The sequence below is a fragment of the Cebus imitator genome, unplaced genomic scaffold (assembly GCF_001604975.1).
Source record: "Cebus imitator isolate Cc_AM_T3 unplaced genomic scaffold, Cebus_imitator-1.0 Scaffold35, whole genome shotgun sequence".
In the NCBI taxonomy this organism is placed as follows: domain Eukaryota; kingdom Metazoa; phylum Chordata; class Mammalia; order Primates; family Cebidae; genus Cebus; species Cebus imitator.
Genome location: NW_016107350.1, coordinates 10,334,984 through 10,358,838, shown reverse-complemented (window position 1 = coordinate 10,358,838; position 23,855 = coordinate 10,334,984). Strand labels below are relative to the sequence as shown.

At 39.2% G+C, this 23,855-nt stretch overlaps 1 protein-coding gene across 1 annotated transcript in view; it reads right to left on the bottom strand.

Moving 5' to 3' along the window:
• Nucleotides 1–618: 618 nt before the first annotated feature.
• Nucleotides 619–23,855, bottom strand: part of DNAH5 (dynein axonemal heavy chain 5) — a gene marked incomplete at its 3' end in the record, with an annotated part of 148,604 nt that continues 125,367 nt past the window's right edge. Inside the window, exons 39-47 of the mRNA XM_017524678.2 lie at nt 19,075–19,209; nt 18,138–18,245; nt 15,162–15,315; nt 10,176–10,322; nt 7,234–7,475; nt 4,286–4,462; nt 2,730–2,931; nt 1,731–1,873; nt 619–753 (exon numbers count right to left, since the gene is read on the bottom strand). Coding sequence (XP_017380167.2) covers nt 619–753; nt 1,731–1,873; nt 2,730–2,931; nt 4,286–4,462; nt 7,234–7,475; nt 10,176–10,322; nt 15,162–15,315; nt 18,138–18,245; nt 19,075–19,209 — 1,443 coding nt within the window. The remainder of the gene's footprint in view (nt 754–1,730; nt 1,874–2,729; nt 2,932–4,285; nt 4,463–7,233; nt 7,476–10,175; nt 10,323–15,161; nt 15,316–18,137; nt 18,246–19,074; nt 19,210–23,855) is intronic.

Here is a 23,855-nt window from a genome sequence, read left to right as displayed (position 1 = left end):
TAGAGTGAGAATCCGTCTCAAAAAAAAAAAGCTAGACTGAAAGAGAATTCAACTTGAACCAACTGTAACTTGGGATTCTCCCATGCCAATACCCTGGTATGCAATCATGCAGAAGTGGATTACCTAGAGGTAAACAAGGGGCATGAAGATAAAGAAAGAGAAGTGAAATGCATTTCTTTTGCTACATTAACCTTTGAGACCCGAGCAAGAGGGACTCATTAAAGATGATTTCAAGTGACTAGCCCTAAAGAGTATTAGGAACACCTTCAGGCAAGCAGACTCTAGGGAGAGGAAGTAGGTTTAGGTGGGGGAATAAATAATATTTTTTTCAGTTTTGGGTTTTGCATGTTCACAGTATTTTCTACATAGATACTTTAAACCGTACTGAGGCCTATAGCACTTTATATAAGCTTTATATTTTTCCATAATTTAAGATGATATCATCTAGGGAAAGATTCTATTGCAATTGAATAATAGGAAGAATGAAAGATATACGGGGTGATTCATCATGACTGTAAGAGTTCAGATGAGATTCAGATAAAGCAGACTAGTAGAGATTGGGGCCTCCAAAGTTTATCACAAACTTGGGCTTACTGAGCCACACCAAAGAGTCAGTACCTGGAACATCAGAGGGGTGGTTGCAGAAGAAAAGTTCAGACTCTTGATTATGTGACTTTCAGGATCATATTTTGACATAAATCCTTTAATCATGACCGTTTTGGCTGTTCCTTGTTCGCCAATTAACAGCACAGCCTAAAATAGAGGGAGTTGAAAAAAAAATTCAAAAAATGAATGAGTGTGATGGGCTGAATTTGTCCTCCCAAAATTCATACCCTGAATCCTCAACCCCTAGTACCCTAAAATGTGACTCGATTTGGAGATAAGGTCTTTAAAGAGGTGACTAAGGTAAAATAAGGTCGTTGGAGTGAGCCCTAGTCCACTCTAACTGGTGTCCTTATAAGAAGAGAAATCTGTGGCTGGGCATGGTGGCTCACGCCTGTAATCCCAGCACCTTGGGAAGCCGAGGCGGGTGGATCACCTGAGGCTAGGAGCTCAAGATCAGCCTGGCCAGCATGGTGAAACCTCGTCCTACTAAAAATACAAAAATTAGCCAGACACAGTGGTGTGCACCTGTAATCCCAGCAACTTGGGAAGCTGAGGCACGAGAATCGGGTTGGCAGAGATGGCAATGAGCCAAGATTGCACCACTACACTCTAGCCTGGGTGACAGACCCCATCTCAAAAAAAAAAAGGAGAGGAAATTTACGTATGCAAAGAAACACCATGGGAAGACAAAGTGAGAAGGCAGCCATCCATGAGATAAGGAGACAGGCCTCTGAAGAATCCAATCCGGCCAACACCTTCATCCTGGACTTTCAGTCTCCAGAATGGAGAGCAGGGAAACTGCTGTGCTTAGGCCATCTAGGTTGTGGTATTTCATTATAGCTGCCCTAGTAAACTAGCTCAGTGATCAAAACAGAAGGAATCCTTTGGGGAAAAGCAAACCAAACAAACCAAAATGTACTTTCTGTCAAATCATACATAAGAAATAATTACTTATGAATTAGAACTATTCAACTCATATTTTAGTGGGGAATAATAAAAGAAGAATAGTAGCTCAGGTAACATTTTCACTTATTTTAAACTGCAACATAAAACATTTTAAAATAAATGCAGGATGCTTCATGTCTTTAAAATATGCTACTGTGAATAAAAATTAAAAGCCATACCTTGCCCTGTTTAGCGATGGTTTGAATTAGAAAGTCAGTCCTCACATTGTCAACATTTGGCACCAGAATAGAGCCATACTCTGGGGTGGTATCAGGCGGATACAGATATTCCTGGGTACGTGTGTTCCAGTGCGTCCATGTACCTGAGGTGAACAGGGGACATTTCCATCTCCATAGCAATAATTCAACTCCCAACTGTAATGAGCAGACATCCCTGAAATCTTATGAGGTCACCTTCCAAATTCACCCCATAAAATAAAGATCATTAAAATCAGAGATCTAAGTACACAAGTATGTGTTAGCTGAGTCAAAATGTCCCAAGGAACAATTTCAAGGTGGTAAACCTAGGAAATACTAGGAAGTATTTTGGAATTTTTTAAAAAATAGATTAGTTTTCAATAATATGAAGTATTATAAAAATACAGAACAGAGTGAGAATAGCATGTATCTAAAATCATTAATCATTTTCAAATGTCAAATCACACACACTTTTCACTAGGCAAAAGATCCTAGGCCCATACATATATATATTAAACATTTAATATATATTATACACCTGTATAAATGTACTTCATTTTTTGTATAAATGTACTTTATATATTTATACACACATCAACAACCTTAATGTATGTATAGATACAGAGATAAAGATATAAAGCTACAGATACACACATATTTGGCGAAAATATACTTTGTAACTTTTATATAAATTGCTGATTATATTGAATGAATGTCAGAAATAGATCCGACTTGGCTTTTTAAATGTTGCTTAATTCATTGAAAGTTTAGTGCACAATATATTTAACAACAGGAAACTGTGCATTTTAAATACAATCAAAGTAGATTTTTTTCCACTGTTCACCTTCGTCACACATGAACATTTTCATTTCTTACAGCCAAGAATTTTAATTCTCATTTAGAAAAACATATATATAAATATTGGCCTTTTAAGGAAGAACGGCCCCCATGTGTTTCGTCTGGACGGGCGGGTGTCCTCACCATCGGGCGCCACGAAGTAGTCGAAGGCGGTGTCCCCAGGGCCCGCGGGCGGCGGCAGCTCCAGTGTCCCCGCGGGCCGTGCGCGCAGCCAGAGCTCCAGGCGGCGCCGGCCATCCAGCTCCAGGGCCGCCCCTGCGCTCCACAGCAGCGCGAACACGAACAGCCGCCCCAGGTGTGCCCGGCTCACCTCCCCGCCTTGCTCCTGAGAAGGAAAGAAATTTTTTTTTTACTACTTGATTCTCAAACCTAAACGTTGCTCTAGGGTTGCAATGAAAACAATAAACATAGAAACAAGACAGTAGTTTTCCTCCAAGAAGGAGGGAAAGGATGAATAAAACTGGAGAACAAATGAGGAACTGAACTCTGGGCATACCAAGCTGTCTTTAAAAATAGCAGGGTTTGGCTGGGCGCGATGGGTCACGCTTATAATCCCAGCACTTTGGGAGGCCGAGGCAGGCAGATCACGAGGTCAAGTGATCGAGACCATCCTGGCCAACATGGTGAAACATCGTCTTTACTAAAAATACAAAAATTAGCTGGGTGTAGTCCCAGCTACTCGGGAGGCTGAGGCAGGAGAATCACTTGAATCCAGAAGGCAGAGGTTGCAGGGAACCGAGATCACACTACTGCACTCCAGCCTGGCAACAAACTGAGATTCTGTCTCAAAAATAAATAAATAATAAACAGGGTTTATTGCAGCACTGTTCGCAACAGTCAAGAATTGGAGACAAGCTAAGTGTCCATCAACAGATGAATGGATAAAGAAAAGTGGTACATACACACAAGGGAGCCTAAAAAAGAATGAGAGGCTGTCATCTGAACAACATGAATGGAACTGGAGGTTACTGTGTTAAGTGAAACAAGCCAGGCACAGAAAGACAAACTTGGTATATTCTCATGCATTTGTGGGAGCTAAAAATTAAAACAATTGAAGTCATGGAGATAAAGTAGAATGATGGTTACCAGAGGTTAGGAAGGGGAGTGGGGAGGAGGGGAAAATGGGGATGGTTAATGGACACAAAAATATAGTTAGATACAATGAATAAGATCTAGTATTTGATGGCACAACACAGGGACTGCAGTCAGCAGTTATCTGTTGTGCATTTTAGAGTAACTGAAGGAGTTCAATTGTACTGTTCATAACCCAAAGACATGATGAATGAGGTGATAGATACCCCATTCACCTTGATGTGATTATTACACATTTGCATGCCTGCATCAAAATATCCCACGTACCCCATAAATATATATACCTACTATGTACTCACAAAATATAAGAATTAAAACCCACACACAATAATAATAATAATAATAATAATAATAATAATTCGGGGATACCTGTTGCATGACTTTGTTAACATGCAACTAAATTCCAAATCCATGGTTAGCTTTATTTTTTTTAAGGGATATGAAAAAATACCAAAATATGTGGGATCCATGTTTGAAATATTCCCCCTCCCCAACAGCTCTAACTAAATCTAATTTCAATTATAGTACTCTGCACAGCATGGCTAAGTTAACAAGAGAGAATTTCTCTAGAAAGTTGAGCAATTTACCTTTGGAGGAATCAGTCCTTGAAGCATGTGAATGCTCTGCATGATGACAAAGGCCTCCAGCACCTCCATCTTGTATTCTAAGTTCTGGGTACAGAAGTGATACACGTCTGGGAAAGACTCGGTGTACAGCTGACGAAGAATTTCTGCTTCTTGAGGCGAGCGTTTCTTAAGAAAACCCTGTCAGTTCACAGATCAATGTATTCATGAAACTTATTAGGACACTAGAAAAATGGTCATTTGGGGACAAAATTTTTAAAGTATCCGTTAATAATGATATTATCTAAGATTATACCACACATGATATTCCAGGCTTTGCTACAAACTCTTCCATGTATTAATTCAACCCTAATTACTCCTCAAAACAACTCTACAAGGTAAGAACTGTTACTATCCTCCTTTTACACATGAGGAAACTGAGGCCCAGGAAGTATAGGTAGCCTGCTCAGAAGCCTACTGCAGGCAGGTGGCAAAAGCAGGATTAAGACCCAGAAAGCCTGGGCCCATGTGTTCAGCTACTACCATTTCCATATGCTCATAGATGGAGAAACAGTCTTCAACTCTTGATTAAAATATGCTGGGAAAAAATGAGAAGGCACATCTATGGAAATAACTCAGGGGGAAAAGTAAAGAATCAAAGATGAACAAAGGATATCCAAACCCAGATTTTTTTTCTTTTTTTGAGACAGGATCTCACTCTGTCACTCAGGCAGAAGTGCAATGGTATGATCTCAGCTCACTGCAACCTCCGCCCCCAGGCTCAGGTGATCCTCTGGCCTGAGCTCCCCAAGTAGCTGGGACCACAGGTGCATGCCACTACACCCACCTAATTTTTGTAATTTTTGTAGACACAGGGTTTTGCCATATTGCCCAGGCTAGTCTCGAACTCCTTGCCTTAAGCTATCTGCCTGCCTTGGTCTCCCAAAGTGATGGGATTATAGGCATGAACCACTGTGCCTGGCCCCCAGATATTTTTAATAAAAAGAAAAGATTTACTACAATTAGTTGTTTCCTTTTATTTCTTCTAATTTAATCAATAAACAATATAGACAAATATCAAAGAATACTTATGAAAATGAAGGATTTAGTCATTTGAGAAAGCTAGCATTAAGAAACTGCATGTCATTCATAACAAAATACCACTTAACACACAGCATTTCCTTAAGATGAGGCAAGTTCTCTTCAGGTCAAGAGATCAGCTCATTCTTCACCTCAATACTCCAAGAAACAATTAGAGACTCTGAACAGAAGCAATAAAATGTTGATTCTGAATTATTCATTAGTTCATGAATTTACCATGATTCTACCTCGACAAAAACATAACACAGCATTTTTGAGTTGATGGGACCAAAAGACGACATTCACTAGGGCAGGTAACCAGCTTGGCTCCCTGAAGCTGACAGATTGCCAGCAATACAACTTTTCAGTTGCTCTGCCCTCTAATAACTCTCAGAGCTGGCTTCCCTGTTCTAAACATTTCCAACCTGATTCTTCATGAGTCTTGCTCTTCCTAACAATTTCCAAAATGAAAATGCATTATTTAAAACATATAGAATATTATGAGGTGGGCATAGCATTAATGTAAATGTCTTATTCAGTCTCAGTATGGACAGACTATAGCTAAATCTTATTTTATAAATAGCAAACTCATGCATTACTTAGTATTCCTTAGCTAGTTGTGTAAAAGTATTTTTCAAAAATCTTTGCAACATTGAAGTGTTTTGGAAAAATCATATATATACATTTTCTCTTGTACTTTGCTGTACCCATGGTTTCCAAGCCTGGCTATTGAAAAAATATATACATTATGGCACTTAAAAGAAAAGAAGAAAAAAACAATACTGAGTTGCCTCCCAGAGATTCTAATTTGGAAGGATTGAAATGTAACTCGATCATCTGTATTTTAAAGAATTGTCATTGGTGATTACTTTTGCAAAGACAGAGTTGCAACCCTCTTCTATTATCCTTAATGAATGGATAATTTATTGTGAAATCTGAAACCTTTACAACTATTTTTAGTGACACATTCAACTATATGTCAGTATCATTTTGCAATATGATTCCCTCCTTCTTCACATCTTCATACCAAATCTAAAGCCTTTTGCAACAGACTTGAGCAAATTCTGGAAAGACATTAATAAAAAGTTAGGATATAACCATATAGAAATAAAAGTTTCCAAATGTAATGATATAATGTAAAATAAACACCTACTTTATTTACATTAGGAATTCATAAGTTTTCCATCAAAATCATCTTCAAAAAATTTAGGTGATGAAAATAATAAATTTAACCAACTATATATAACAAGATTTTTCATGTGGCGTATCTAATAAACATTCTGCCTTACATGATATTATTTATCTAGCAAAATATCTAAGTATACAAAGCATTTATTTATGATATAATTCTGATCAATGTATTCTAGAATATATTGCTGGTAGTAAAATAATATACCTGACCATGAAATGATGATATGTTATCTGAAATATTATTACCAAGTTCAAATTTGGAACTAATGAATCTCATAAAAATCCTTATATGCAATTTTAATAAATTGTCTTCAAGTTAATGTTCTCAAATGGTCGCTCCTAAGCTTTATGTGAATGTGTATCTTTCCAAAAATATCATGATTCCCCAAAGTGATCAAATTAAATTTTACTTATTAGTCCTCAGACATGGTTGTGCAAGACCGTTGGTTCATACAGGCCTGGCAATTACTGTGCAAGCTACAGGTTGGAAATCCCAGTTCAAAAGTGATTAGAAGAGTAATGAAGAAACACGTTAGGAGCAATCAGGGTTTGAATGTCCCAGTGCATTCAAGGTATCTTCCATAAACAGCATAAAAACGCAATTACACTGCCATCTGCAGAAAAACTGGCACACGCAGTAAAAGAATGCTAAAGGATCTGTTTTCCTTTTTAATTATACAAAAAAAAGGATTCAATTATACCTCAAGAATAGGACTCCAATCAAGGACAGAAGAGCTCATGAAAACCATTCCATTTCTTGAGACAGTGGCAGGAGAAGCATTGTCAATGTTATGAGGCTCAAAGACGATCTTGCAGTTTGGAGCCATAGGAATCCGATCGCCATTGGCGAGGGTTAGAGTCTTGTTATCATCCAAAACAGAATTCAGATTCTCAATCCAGATGGCATCTACTGGGCCATCAAGAATTATCCAGATATGTTCCCCTAGAATACCCCACCAAAGGGAGAAAAAAATACATACACACATACAGTGCATGTACACGTAAGTATAAAATAGCTTGAAGAAGTACAATATTCCATGTAATTTTCTCTAACTTTTAAATAAAGTTTTGCTAAGTAATTACCCTGTTTTGTCACATAGGATTTTTAAAGATCTTGACGTAGCAGTCAAGGCCCATAATTAAATCAAAAAGTCATTTGTTTATTGGACAAATATTCATTGAGCATCTTGCATATGTCACTGTTCTAGGGGCTGGGGATATTGTGATAAATGCAACAATGTCCTGGTATTGCAGCATTTACATTCTAAGGAGTAGAGATGACAAGCAAACAAATAAAGAAAAGTTTAACATAAGAAAAATTAAGTAGAAGGAGGGCATGGCGCATGGTTTAGATAAGGTAGTCAATAAGATATTCCAGGAAGAGAATGAAGTGATGTAAAGATCTAGAGGTAGAATATTCCAGACAGCAAGAACAGAAAGTGCTAAGCCCTTGAAGCAGGTACAGGCTTAGAGTAATACAATGGACTGAATGTGCTCCCCCAAAATGCCCTCGTGAATGAGACTGGTGCTCTTATAAAGAGATCTCAGAGAGCTCTCTTGCCCTTCTACCACATGGGATATGGCAAGAAATTGGCAGACTGCAACTCTGAAGAAAGCCCTCGCCAGAACCCAACCATGCTGGCTCCCTGATCTCAGACTTCCAGCCTCTAGAACTAGGAGAAATAAATGTCTATTGTTTAAAAACCACCCAGTCAATAGCATCCCAAACTAAGGTGATCACATTCCAGGAACAATAAGAAGTTAAACCTTAATGGCAAAAAGAGGAGGATGGGGAGAGGTATATGAGGACAGTGGGAAAGACAGAGCTATGGCACCCATTCTACTTTGTACCTAAGTCTAAGGCGTTCAATAGAGATCCTCACAGAGTCATCAAGTTGGGAATTCCGGAGAGGGGTTAAGGCTGGAGATTTAAATGTGAAAGCCAGCAGTTTAGAGATAGGATTTAAAATTATGGGACTGGGTAAGTTTCTTCTAGATAAGCGTGGAGAGAGAGGAAGGCTGAGACAGAGGCCCTGTAAGCTTCTGGCCTGGTCTCCTGTATTTGCTCCCCAGTCTTCCAGACTTCTCAAGGAAGTAGAAGTGGAAAAAAGAGCTAGCAGGATGAGGAGTCCCTGCAGCCCAGGGAAGGAAGGGTTTCACGAAGGCAGGTGACCAGCTATGCCAAATGCTATTGAGGGCAGGACCAGACTGAGAACCGGCAATTTGTATTTGACAAGCTGGAGGTCAGGGGTGTCCTTGATACAGCAATTTCAGAGGAGCACTGGACACAAAACCTGACAGCAGTCACATAAGGAGATACTGGGAGGTAGAGAAAATGACAAACATCGGCAGAATGCTCAACAAGAATGTCATTGTAAATTTAGGTAATTGACTTAATGGTAGCATTACTCTTCATTTCTCAACTACTAGCTCCTCTTACTCACCAACACCATGACCTATCACATGGCCCTAAATTTTCTTTGCTATGCAACAACTCTGGAATAGTCTATTTCAAATAAAATGCTTTGAAAATCCTAATCAAGTTCATTCAACTAGCAATTCACGTTAAATGGTGATCTAATCACTAGACTCACTTTGAAAGAAAAAGCACATGTTGCCTTTTTTATGTGGAAAGAAGGGGAAAAAAAGCTCTCTGAGCTCCTGTTCTTTGAAGTCACATTTGGTCACTGGGTCTGTGTTTACAATGGATTACTGAAAGAAATCAGAAATTAAAGTTTCTTTCTTTCCAGTAGAACAAAAACAATTTCTAATATGAGCACATTTTTGAAATAAGCATTTTCATTTCTGTTTGGACAATCAATATTAGTTTTATCAGCTACATTCCTTAAATGAGAACTTCAGTGGTACCACTTTAAACATATTTCAGAAGGACACAGTTGCCCAGAGGGTAGACCCAAGAAGTGAGCCCAAATATCTCCTCCTTCCCCTGCTGCTTTCTCTCTGCAATTGTATTCACTGTGCCTTTCGCCTACTCACTCAGGACTGAGGAAATCAACTGAGAAGGGAGCTGATATCACCTCTTCCCTCCGAGTTTCTATTCTGAGAACACTGGGTTCAATTCACAAAGTCCGTAAGTGAGAGACTATTCAGACTGAACTGCTAGCCCTTAATGAGTTTGTTTAAACAACCGAACACTAATGACCATCTACACAGAATAATTTATTAGTTCAATGTAGACTTCACTTTTGCGATACACAATTTTCTCTCCCAAATAACCCATTTTCCCTGCGATTTTGTACAGAAATCAATTCTTTAAAAATAGGCACTACTTAAATGAGAGTAACATTGGTAAAATATTCAGTGAAAATAGTTATGGTAAAATAACTTTATTCAATACCATCAATTTTGCTTAACAGCTTTTTCCATTTATTTTATTCTAAGGTATCACAGGGATACTGACGTATATTTTCAGCAAATATTATTTCAAAAAAGGAGCGTTGTAACTACTGTGATCAATAATTTCATTATTTCAACATTCACAAATATCATACTGATTTATGACTTGTTAGTCTTGGCTAAGATATTATATGGAGAATACAGTTGTTCTACTAATTCTGTATAGCCTCCAAGGATTTTATCTAGAAATATAAATCAAAAACAATACTTGTAATTTATCTTCTACCTTTCTTTGCTCTTAGTGTTTTCCTCCATAGGGTAGAAAATACCCCATCAGTCCAGTCATTTGCTGCAACATCCAGCCGACCAAACATCTGTGGGGCGGTAATCGCTTTGGGATTCATCCTCATTTCCCGGTGTGGTTTCCCACAATCTAAACCAAGTAAATCCAAATTGTAGACATCTCAGATGGGAACTGAACCATCATTAAGCAACATTGCACTAATTTGTGGTGTACTGTCAGCAGGTGCTCAAAATATGAAAACTGCAGAACTACACTGAAAATATGTCACACTGCATTCTAAGTTACCAAAATTAGCTTCATTATACTTTATGGACTAAAGCACTTTTTTATCTTCTTTAGAGAAAATTGCATATTGCTTAGGGGTGAAAAAAGATACCATGCTGGAATTTATAGAGGTACTAATATAATCTGGATGCTCTCTAAATTTCATGGCTTTTTCAAAAAAAAAAAAAAAATCTTTGGTTTAAGCTATACTAGATTAAATCTTGTGCCTGAATATCACCTAGAAGATGCCTCATTCTCTCCATTATCAGCTTTGATCTGTGATATGTTCTCTTGCTCACCTTGAAAAAGATAAGCTAAATGAATTTTGCATGAATCAGGGACTTTCTTTTGTGGCCAAGAAATGTATTCACATCTTTCAAACCCTAAGCCTACTCTTCAATGGGCTGGAATTCTGTGCATAAGGGACTGTGGTTAATGAACAGAACAGTGAATAATAAGATTTAAAATATAAAATTATAAAAATGGGTAAGGTGCAGTGGCTCACGCCTATAATCTCAGCACTTTGGGAGGCCGGGCCAGGCGGATCACGGGATTAGGAGTTCAAGACTAGCCTGGCCAACATGGTGAAACCCCATCTCTATTAAACAAAAATTAGCTGCGCTTGGTGGTGGACACCTGTAATCCCAGCTGCTTGGGAGACTAAGGCAGGAGAATCACTTGAAACCATAGAAGGCAGAGGTTGCAGTGAGCCGAGATTGTGCCACTGCACCCCAGCCTGGGTGAAAGAGTGAAACTCCATTTGAAAAAAAAAAATGTTGAAACATTACTTCCTGTGTTTGGTAGATCAACAAATACAAGCTACATACACTGAAATATCACTCACTGTGTGTGGTAGATCAACAAATACAAGCATACATACATATCCATGCACATTAGAGAAAATGTTCCAGTAAAACGCATTGCAGTGATTAACTTCACGTGTCAACTTGACTGGCCACAAGGTACCCAGATTAAACACCATGTCTCAGCGTGTCCATAATGGTGTTTCCAGTTGAGATCAGTATTTGAATCAGTGGACTCAGTAATGTAGGCGGTCCTCCCCAACGTAAGCAGGCATCATTTAATCTGTTGAGGCCCCAACAGAAAAAAAGGCCAAGGAAGGAAGAATTTGCCCCTTTTTTCCTGCCTACCTTTGAGCTGAGACATTTCATTGCATCTTCTCTGCCCTCAAATTAGGATTTACACCCTTGGCTCTCCTGGTTCTCAGGCCCTGGGACTCAAACCAAATTATACCACCTGCTTTCCAGGGTCTCCAGCTCGAAGATAGCAGATGATAGGACTTCTTGGCCTCCATAATCACTTGAGCCAATTACTCATAAATAAATACAATTTACTTATTGTACTCTGTGTGTGTGTGTGTGTGTGTACTAGTTGTTTTTCTGAAGAACCCTAATACGCCCATTTAGAAAACTAGACAATATTTCTCCTTTTTAGAAATCACAAAATCAGGCTAATTATTTACAATAATAAAGCTAAACTAATTATTTACAATAATAAAGCTAAACTTAGCCACAATTTAGCTTTTGCAATAGATGATATCCATAAGCCTCTGGCAACACAACCTTTCATCTAATCACACATTACAAGAGGCCAGCAAAATCTTTAAAGTGTATGATAGCATAGGTTAAAAGTGGAGTCGGGAGGCCGAGGCGGGTGGATCACAAGGTCAAGAGATCGAGACCATCCTGGTCAACACGGTGAAACCCCGTCTCTACTAAAACTACAAAAAATTAGCTGGGCATGGTGGTGAGTGCCTGTAATCCCAGCTATTCAGGAGGCTGAGGCAGGAGAATTGCCTGAACCCAGGACGCGGAGGTCGCAGTGAGCCGAGATCGCGCCATTGCACTCCAGCCTGGGTAACAAGAGTGAATCTCTGTCTCAAAAAAAAAAAAAGTGGAGTCATCTGTTGCCTATACAAGAGAAATTACCAAAAATTATTTCAATATGGTAATATGTAGAATTCTATTGTTTTCATTTAAAATATCATAACATTTTTATAAGCATAAGCTAAGAAAAATAAAACGCTTGACTTTCACAATGTTGGTTAAACTAATTCCTCTTGTTTCTTCTCCTAGGCATTTCTGGACTCCATCCTGATCACTCTACCTTCGTGGACTCTGCCCTAGAATGGGCACCCTTTTCTTGCTGTCACCTCCTTATGGATCCCAAGACCAGCCCCCCTGTGCCCCAGTTTGTTCTCTCTGTGGCCACCAGATAGTTTTCTACACACAGGAATGACGGTGCCATTCCCTAGCTCAGTGGTTTCCCATCACCTCCAGAATAAGGCCTAGGTATTTAGCATGACTTACAAAGCTCTTCATGCCACACCTGCTCTCATTTGGATTCTCCTGAAAGCAGAGCCTGAGACAAGAACTTGCATGCTGCGAGTATGAAGTGAGGAACAAAGAAAATGAGACAGGAGAAAAGAGAAGCCAATAAAGGGTGCACTGCTAAGCATATCACAGATGGAGTGTCTTTCTGAAAGACAGGAGGCGGGTCTCCTGCCATCAACTCTTCTTCCCCATTGTTCAAGGTCATGACTGCCTCGGTGACATTAATTCCCACCTGACTCCTACTTTCAGGCTGAGCCAGGGCCCTGGCTTCAAGCAAAATCCTAAGGCTGAAAAGTTGGGAGCCACTACCGGAGCTCAAGGGAGACACAGTCACATCTACAGCAGGGGAGGATGAAAGGGGTGTGGCCCTGGGTGCCAATGGCATCTGCTATAACATCATATCCAATCTCATCCCCCGCCCTCCCACTTCCACCCCCATTGACCAATTGCATTTCATCCATGCCAAAGCACTTCCTTGGGTATATCATGTTCTCTCCAATTCCTCCTACTGACACAGGCTCTTTTTTCTGCCAAAAATATTTTTTACCAATCTGATACTTTACCCTCAAGCCTCAGATGAAGTAGCACCTGCTCTGTGTACCTTTCTATAATTCCTTAGAGGATTTTCTGATCTCCTTGCCCTCATCACAGGATACTTAGGATACTTGTCCAAACCGTCCTTATAGCGATTCCCTGTTGAATTATAATTATCTCTGTCTTTGTCTACGTCCTGCTTCTAATACAGAACCCGACAGATCTTCAAAGTGTAGAATATTAAAGACACTTGATGATGAGATATATGCCAAACCAGGGAACAAATAATATGCATGGGCCTTGTACTTCCTCAGTAGAAGTTCAATTATCTTCTCAATCTTTTGGATTATTGAACGTTTTCAGTGAGAAACAATGTGTTAAGTAAGATAAATGTTTCCTCTACTACTAAAACCAAAACCAAGTTCATAAACAACAGATAGTCTAATGATTAATTCATCTTTGCAAGGAACTTCTCCAAAATCAGTGATGCCATACAGATTACATAATTTAGACATATCATACATAATGTATCTACGTTGTTTAATATTTAGTGCTCATTTTGTTCAAGTCATTGTACCCTGTGCATTCATAGTTTATTGTTAACAGGAGGCAGCTTCATAACTGCAACAAAAATATTAAGAAAAATTTGAGGAAGAACACAATCATTTAAAAATATAAAAATCCCAAAACAGAATCTTAATAGCATACATGAAAAACCACGTGATAAGTCCTGCAGGATGGAGTGCTCAGTTTTGGTAGAGGTAAGTATTAGCTGAGCACACACTGTGTCTCGGCCTGAGAACATCCTGGTAGAGTCCAGATAGGCAGAATTCACTTCCTCCAATAACTCAGGAAACAAAAACCAAATCCAACACGTGCAGGGTCCCACAGCAAACACTGGCAATCCCCAGCCACCACCAACAATGTACCAGTTTGCACCAGTAGCAGTGCACTGAGGCTCTATGAGCTGACCGAAAGCCTTCTCAGGTACCTTTTTGCTGGGTGGGTTTTCAGTCAGCTCCTAAAACCTCAATGCACTGCCATATGTTTTGCATTCCAACAGCCAAGGTTCTGTGACATTTTGGAATTCAACTCTGTCATGTCTAAGGGATGCCAATATTTTTAGAAGAGAGTCATCAATGTCTAATTGGAACAAGAGAACACAAGAATAATCATGAACGTCATAATGTCCGTTAGCCTTAGATGACTTTAGATGTAAGTCTTAGGGACATCTGGAAATGAAATGCATTTATTTAACTTCTAAAACAAAAAAAAAATCTGATTCCAAATGGGATTGGGATTAGGACGACTTCAGCACATAGAACACAAGAACATAAGAGTTGGGTTTGGAAGTACTTTCTGTTTATTGGGAGACAGTGTGCTTTATTTTGCATTTACTGGGAAATGGTATGGTATGTTGGGGAAACTGGGATATTTTTTAGTGCACTGTGACCTTAACTCTTCACTTACCATCACTTACCAGCTTTGTGACCTTGGGTGTTTTTTAATTTGAGCCTTGATTTTTATACAAAATGAGAATAATAATAACAACCTCTCAAGATCATGATGAAAATTAAATTACATAACATACGAAAAACACACAGTGCAGTGCATAAAGTCACCTAAAAATGTTTTTTTTCTGTCTGGTCCATTAATGTAATATGTTATCTCCAAAATAGTCCCAATAATTAACAAAGCAGTTATTTCCTCCTATATAAATAATTAATGTGTCTGCCTTTGTGTCCCTCTTGGGCATTCAAAGGTGTCACAACTATTTAAATGGGACACTCAGGCATTGACCTTGGCTGCCCAGTACCTGTCATGGCTCTCATCAAGGTGTGGATGCAGGTGGTCTTCCCAGCCCCACTGGGCCCCAGGGTCATCATCCCATGCCTCACCCTCTGTGTTTCGAATAGCTGGATGACCTTCAGCTTCCAAGGAGGATGGCTGATTAAACCAGCTGCTTCAACCTGAAAACATAAGAGAATCCCCACATTGAAATACACAATGACAATCTAAATTTTCCATTGTGCTACAAGAAAAATACACAGACACGAAAGGAGGGAGGAAGATTTTCTGTTTAACAAGTACAATTTGGGATGATAAAAATGGTTCTGAAGATGGATGGTGGTGACAATAAAAGTTGCTCAACAATGTAAATGTGCTTCATTCTTCTTAAAAATGATTAAAATGTAAAATTTTACTGTAATTTAAAAATTGCATGAAAAATACACATTTACATAGACAAAAATCTGGCTGAACGTAATGAAGATGTAATCCCAAGCTAATAAGAAATATCCGCATTTGTCTTTGGGAATTGAAAACATTTATATAAACATTCTATTGAATGAACATCTGAGGAGCAACTTAAAAATAAAGACTCAAATGGCAAAATGTATTTTTTTTCTTTTTTTTGAAACGGAGCCTTGCTCTGTCACACAGATTAGAGTGCAGTGGCGTGATCTCGGCTCACTGTAACCTCCGCCTCCTAGGTTCAGGCAATTCCTCTACCTTGGCCTCCCAAGTAGCTGGGACTACAGGCGGGCACCACGACGCCCAGCTAGTTTTTTGCATTTTAGTAGAGACAGGTTTTCACCATGTTGGCCAGAATGGTCTCGATTGCCTGACTTCGTCATCCACCCGCCTCGGCCTCCCAAAGTGCTAGCATTACAGGTGTGAGCCACCGTGCCCAGCCACAAAATGTATTTTAAATGTTTAATTTAAAAGATGATACTTATGACTAGAAAAATGGACAGCATACTACGTTGATTGAAATTCCATGTAAATTTCAAGCTGTCTTTACATGTCCACTGCGTAGTTTCTATCAATGCATGTATGGAAGTTACTCTGTGCCAAATATTATTCTAAGATCAATCTTTAGAAAACATGATGGAAATCTTTATAATAATATGATAGAAGTGATACTATTAACATCTTCATTTTACAGATAAGGAAATTGAAGCAGAGTGACTAAGCAATTTGCCCAAGATGATCAGCTTGGGAAACTATGGAATGTGGATTTAAGCCCAAGAAGTTCAAATCTACAGTCCAGGCACTTAACTGTCAAGCTATGCTTGAACACATAGTACATAATGATTTCAATTTTACTTGAATAATTTTTTACAGTAATCATGTATCACTTTATGCTATGATTTGCTCTTCAGATTTTTATATGCCACAAATTACTAATGTAAGTCATCTTATTAATTCCTAATGCTTAGCTTTTTTATATTTTTATACATATATTTTTAGAGACAAGTCTTACTCTGTCACCCCATGTTGGAGTGCAGTGGCGTGATCACAGCTCACTGCAGCCCCTAAGTCCCAGGCTCAGGTGATCCTCTTGCCTCAGCTGCATGAGTAGCTGGGACTACAGGCATGCACCACTGTGCCAGGCTAATTTTTTACTTTATTTATAGAGACGAGGTCTTGCTATGTTGCTCAGGCTGGCTTAAGTAACCCTTCCACCTTGGCCTCTCAAAGCACTGGGACTATTGGGGTGAGCCACGACACCCAGCCCAATACTTAGCTTTTAGGTAGTATTACAACTAGTTTAGCCAAAAGATGAAGAAACCAATTGCAGACAAATTATCACTCTTACCTGATCAGGAAATTCAGACATTTATATACTAAATTTTTAAAGCAAAATATACACTAAGTACTGCCACATTTTATTTCCCTCTTTTTTTTTTTTTTTTTTTTGATAGTTTTTTGCTTAGGAAGGAGAATTTGTCCTGAAATTTATTCCTTCTGAAGAGGCATTATTTTTTTTTTTTTTGAGATAGTCTCCCTCTGTCACTCAGGCTGGAGTGCAGTGCTGCAATCACTGCTCACTGCAGCCTCGGCCTCCCAGGCTCAAGTGATCCTCTCACCTCAGCCTCCAGAACAGATGGGACTATGGGCACATGCCACCATGCCCAGCTAATTTTTTGGATTTTTGGTAGAGACAGGGTTTCACCATGTTGCCCAGGCTAGTCTCAAACTCCTGGATTCAAGAAATCTACCCACCTTGACCTCCCAGAGTGCAGGGATTACAGGCATGAGCCACTGCACCTGTCCACATTTGATTTTTATTACAAATATTTTCAAGGAATTGAAGTGCAATTTATAAATAGGAGCTAATCACCACTTCTATAAAACATTTTTTTCCAGATTCTTCTTCATAGAAAAGGAAATTGAGGCATATGGTTTACATAATTCATTTCCATTATTAGGAAGACTATAAAAAGTTAAAGCTGCACCAAGTACAAGGGGAAATCCAGATACATCACGATCCACATAGTGTGATGGGTTCCTCCACCTTACCCACCCTATCCAACCCCCAGAGCCTGAGTAAGAAGCCACAAGTACTGGGGGGGAAAAGGGACAGTGTAGAAGCCACATGAGATCACTGCAAATAACATGCAGAGGCAGGAATCCAACAATTGGCAACACGGCAAACACTAAGGCAAAGCCAAGCTAAGCCAAGCTCTGGAGAGGCAGCCAGCTGAGCCCCATCCACCCCCTGTTGACCAATCACATTTCATTTCTGAATCTGGTGTGGAATGGTTTCCACCAATAACAGGGCTACCCACACATGACTAGCTGGACATGTGGCTGTGCAATGGTAAAAGACCCAGGGCAAAGGGAGTTCAACCCATAGCGTGCACTGGCCTCACTTAAGACAGCAGTGTTAGCCGCACTGTTGTTATTTTTGCTGCTCAGAGTGCACAGGTTGGAGCCACAGCACTTTATTTCCACTAAATTCAGACAAAACAGATACCAACCCTCGATGCCCTGTGAAACATATTACCTGTCTACTAATTGCTGCTTCCAGTTCAGGGTAATCTTCCTTGTCCAGAAGAATATTTGGAAAGAGATCTTCGATCAAACTCAAAAACAAGGGTTCATCCTCATCAATCTAAAAAAGAAAAGAATGGGAAATCAGACCAATTATTCTGGCACAAACATAGCAATATGCAGATAAACTGGAAATGCCCGACACAGTCATGGTTACTGCAATGCAACCACTAACCCAAATAACACATTTATTAAAGTTAACTAATATTTTTCTCATCTTTCCTATAAAAAACTAATTAAAGAGGAAGAGAAAAGGGAGAAAGAAAAGAAAGGAAGGAAATGAAAGGAAAGACAATACTGCCTATGTGACAATCTTTCCACAAAATAGTCAGTTCTAGGGGATACCATATAGTTTACAATTTCTAATTTAAACTTAAAAGAATTTTTAAATTAGAAATTAGTAGCGGGTTAATGAATTGCAATTTGGTTTGTACTTTTAGTTTAAAAATAAAAAATACCACTTTGTCACCCTTTACATAGATCCACAGATACTGGGCATTGATTATCAGACTCTATTGTGAAATAATAGTGTGAAAGTATCACACACTTGTAGAATTTACATACCATTTCCTACCAGGCTCTACCCAACTTTAAAGGTGAGATTTTAGTTCTAAAACACAAAAATGATTTAAGGTTTTTGGCATCTTAACGTGTATATTTTAAATCTATTTCAATTCTATTGGAATAGGCACACTTCAGAGTAGATAGGAGTCACTACTGCTCTAAAAAAGGCCTGAAAAAGTATAATTAAAGTGATGCTTTCCAGCACTTTACCTGATAATTAGGCATTTTAAATGAGATTTTTAAATAAATATTTTGAAGTCTCATGTATGGTTATTTAGTTGAACTGATATTCAAGTAGGTGGAATATTTCCATCTGTGAGTCTTACCAGTTTAGAAAGATTCATGTCCCGTAGCACACGCATAACAATCGTGGACTCCGTATCCATTGGATTGGCTCGTTTTGCTGCTCCCAAGGTCCGAAGAACTGACAGAATGTTACGCAGGCCAAAGTCATAATGAACCTAGAAAATGTGAGATATATTGGGCTTATTTTCAACATTCATACACCTGCAGAAGCCATGTGAATCTCACAGAAATTCTATTCACAATAATGGATAAATACTGGTTTTCCTTTGGAAAGTGCATACACACAGTGGAGTAAAAAATTTCTACATAGATATACTTTTTGAGCAAATAGCGAATATCCCAAAGAGTCCTCCCATGTGCCATCATTAGCTTAAGCCCTTAGATCAGAACTAGCTGCTATAGCTTGACAGGGAAAAAGGAACAAATTTCTTCTTGGAGTACAGACATCCCTTTGAGCTTATTCTTAATCAATCATACGTAGGGAAATTAGCTCATATCTCTAAAGTTAAAATTCAGAACCGGAATTAAACTGGGACTGCACTCATGACTGTCATATACACAGAGATATATGTGCCCTTTTCGTGATAAGTAAGAAGACAGGAGAATCAGGGAGAAAAAAAGCAGCTGTGTTGCAGGATTACCTGGAGGAAGAAGGATAAGGACAAATTAGAAAGCCAACCCCCCAGCTTTACCATACAATTACTATATACAGGTATTTATAAAAGCTCAGTCATGTCAAATTTCAGTGTATATAAAGTGAATAATCAAAACTTAATTACCCAATCACAGTGGAAAAGGTGGTTCCTCAAAAAATTAAAAATGGAACGATATGATCCAGTATTCCCACTTCTGGGTATACAGCCAAAAAAATTGAAAGAATGGGCCAGGCACAGTGGCTCACACCTGTAATCCCAGCATTTTGGGGGACCAAAGTGGATCACGTAAGGCCGGGAGTTCAAGATCAGCCTGGCCAACGTGACGAAACCACATCTCTACCAGAAAATTACAAATATTGACTGAGCATGGTATTGTGTATCTGTGATTCTAGCTACTCAGGAGGCTGAGACATGAGAACTGCTTAAACCCAAGAAGCAGAGGTTGCAGTGAGCCAAGATGTGAGATGAGAGACCTGCACTCCAGCCTGGGCAATAGAGAAAGACTCTGTCTCACCAAAAAAAAAAGAAAAGTTAAAAGCATGGTCTCAAAGAGACATCTACATATTCATAGCAGCACCATTCAACCTAAACATCCATTGACAGATGAGTGGATAAACAAAAGTGGTATAAACATATAACAGAATATTATTTCACCATAAAAAGGAAGGATATCCTGTCACATGCTACAATATGAATGAAACTTACATTACACTAAGTAAAATATGGCAGTCACAAGGAAACAAATATTATATGATTTCATTTATATGAGGTATTGGAAATAGTCAAATTCATAAAAACAGAAAGTAGAACGATACTTACCAGGAGCTAAGGGAGGAGAAAAAGAGAAGTTTTTGTTTAGTGGACAGAGAGTTTCAGTTTTTCAAGATGAAAAAGTTACAGAAATGTATTTCACAACATTGTGAATATACTTAATACCACTGAACTGTGCATTTACAAATGGTTAAGATGGTAAATTTAATTTTATATGCTTTTACCACAATTTAAAAAAAGCTGTATGGGGGGAAAAACCACAGTTATCCACTAAGGTAATTGGGAGCAATATGTCTTACTTAATACTAGTCATTGGAAGATGGAGCACATAAAAATATTCAAATTGAGTTTCCACCCTCAGGGAATTTAAATTCTAATAAAGATAATAAAATAGAAATGTGAATAACCTTGCACAAAAGTAACAATGACTTAAAAGTGTTGGTGAGTAAAATTAATCATGGAAAACTTCCTATCAGAGTTGGACTCAGTTAAATCTGTGGGTATGAAGGGAGAGTCACAGAATGTTCACCAAGAGATCAGTATGGGTCCAATTATTTTGCACACATTGACTTATTACATTTCACAATGACGTTGTGAACATGGGTGGTAGGAGTGAGGGAAGTAGTGAAGTGTTAGTGAAGATGAGAGCAGGAGCCAGGGTTGAGGGAAGTTTCTTCCATTCAAGAAACAGCACGGAAAAAAATATTTATTTGAAAGATAAGTGATATGGTTTCGCTGTGTCCCCACCCAAATCTCATCCTGAATTGTAGTTTTCATAATCCCCACGTGTTGTGGGAGGGACCAGGTGCAGGTAACTGAACCATGTAGGCAGTTACCCTCATGCTGTTCTTGCAATAGTGAGTTCTCACAAGATCTGATGGTTTCATAAGGGGCTTTTCCCCACCTTTGCTCAGCACCTCTCTTTCCTGATGTCATGTGAAGAAGAACATGTTTGCTTCCCTTTTTGCCATGATTGTAACTTTTCTGAGGCATTCTCAGCTATGCTGAGCTGTGATTCAATTAAACCTCTTTCCTTTATAAATTACCCAGTCTCAGGTATGTCTTTATTAGCAGCATGAGAACAGATTAACATAGTAAATTGATACCACATACAGTAGGGTGCCACTATAAAGATCCTGAAAAGGTGGAAGTGACTTTGGAACTGGGTAACAGGCAGAGAGGTTGGAACAGTTTGGATGGCTCAGAAGAAGATAGGAAAATGGGAAAACGTTTGGAACTTCCTAGAGACTTGAAAGGCTCAGAAGACAGGAAGATATGAAAAAGTTTGCAACTTCCTAAAGACTTGTTGAATGACTTTGAGCAAAACACTGAGAGTTATGTGGAAAATGAAATCCAGCTGAGGTGGTCTCAGGTGGAGATGGGGAACTTGTTGAAAACTGGAGTAAAGGTCATTGTTGCTATACAAAGAGACTGGAGGCATTTTGCCCCTGCCCCAGAGATCTGTGGAGCTTTGAGTTTGAGAGAAATGATTTAGGGTATCTGGAAGAAGAAATTTCTAAGTGGCAAAGCTTTCAAGAAGAAGCAGAGCATACATGTTTAAAATTTGCAGCCTAATGATGCAGTGGAAAAGACAACCCCATTGTCTGGGGAGAAATTCAAGCTAGCTGAGAAAATTTGCACAAGTAATGAGGATTCAAATGTTAATCACCAAGACAATTGAGAAAATATCTCCAGGGCATTTCAGAGATCTTCAAGGCAGCCCCTGTCATAACAGGCCCAGAGCTCAAGGAGGAAAAATGGTTTCATGGACCAGGTCCAGGGTCCCCCTGCTCTGTGAAGGCATGGGATTTGGTGCCCTACATCCCAGTCACTCCAGTTGTGGCTAAAAGAGGCCAACATGTAGCTCAAGCCATTGCTTCAGAGGGTGCAAGCCCCAAGCTTTGGCAGCTTCTACATGGTGTTGGGTCTGCAGGTGTACAGAAGATAAGAATTGAGGTTTGGGAACCTCCACCTAGATTTCAGAGGATGTATGGAAACACCTAGATGTCCATGCAGAAGTTTGCTGCAGGGGTGAAGCCCTCATGGAGTACCTCTGCTAGAGCAGTGCAGAAGGGAAATGTGGGATTGGAGCCCCCACAAAGAGTCCCCACTGGGATACTGCCTAGTGGAGCTGTGAGAAAAGGGCCACTATCCTCCAGACCCCAGAATGGTAGATTCACTGACAGCTTGTACTGTGCACTTAGAAAGCTGCAGACACTCAACATCAGGCCACGAATGCAGCATGAAAGTACCCTGCAAAGCCAGAGGGGTGGAGCTGCCCAAGGCTTTAGGAGCCCATCTCTTACATCAGCATGACCCAGATGTGAGACATGGAGTCAAAGCAGATCATTTTGGAAATTTAAGGTTTAATTATTGCCCCATTGGATTTTGACTTGCGTGGGGTTTGTAGCCCTTTTTTTTGGCCAATTTATCTCATTTGGAACAGGTGTATTTATCCAAAGCCTGTAACCCCACTGTATGTAGGAAGTAACTAACTTGCTTTTGATTTTACAAGCTCATAGACAGAAAGGACTTGCCTGTCTCAGATGAGACTTTGGACTTAGGCATTTAAGTTAATGCTGGAATGAGTTAAGACTTTGGAGGACTGTTGGAAGGGCATGACTTATTGTGAATTGTGAAGACATGAGACCTTGGAGGGGCCGGGGCAGAATGATATGATTTGGTTGTGTTCCCACCCAAATGTCATCCTGAACTCTAGTTCCCATAATCCCCACATGTCATTGGAGGGACCCAGTGAGAGTTAATTTAATAATGGGGATGGTTACCCTCATGCTGCTTTCATGACAGTGAGTTCTCATGAAATCTGATGGTTTTATAAGGGGTTTTTCCCCCTCTTCACTTGGCACTTCTCCTTCCTGCCACCATGTGAAGAGGATGTGTTTGCTTCCCCTTCCACCATGATTGTAAGTTTCCTAAGGCCTTCCCAGCCATGCTGAAGTGTGATTCAATTAAACCTCTTTCCTTTATAAATACCCAGTCTCAGGTATGTGTTTATTAGCAGCATGAGAACAGACTAATACAATAAGAATGAGTGAGTAAGGGCTCAAATAAGCAAAAGAAACCAAGAATGTTAAAGGCAAAATGTTAGGGTCAGACAAACCAGAAAGGGCTCAACGGCCAGAGCCAGAAGAATCTGTGTATGTCTGGACACTCACAGGGAAAGAACTTTTGAGTGTGAATGTAATTAGGTTGAATCTGTGGGTGTAAAAAAGTAATACAGATTCAAAGAAGTTTGAAATGGATTTCTGAGTGATGAGATGGAGCAAAGGTTATATATGTTAGGAAATGTTACTCATGTTATAATCTTACGTTTATTGCACTGTGTCATTTTTAGCACATATTTTTACTAATTT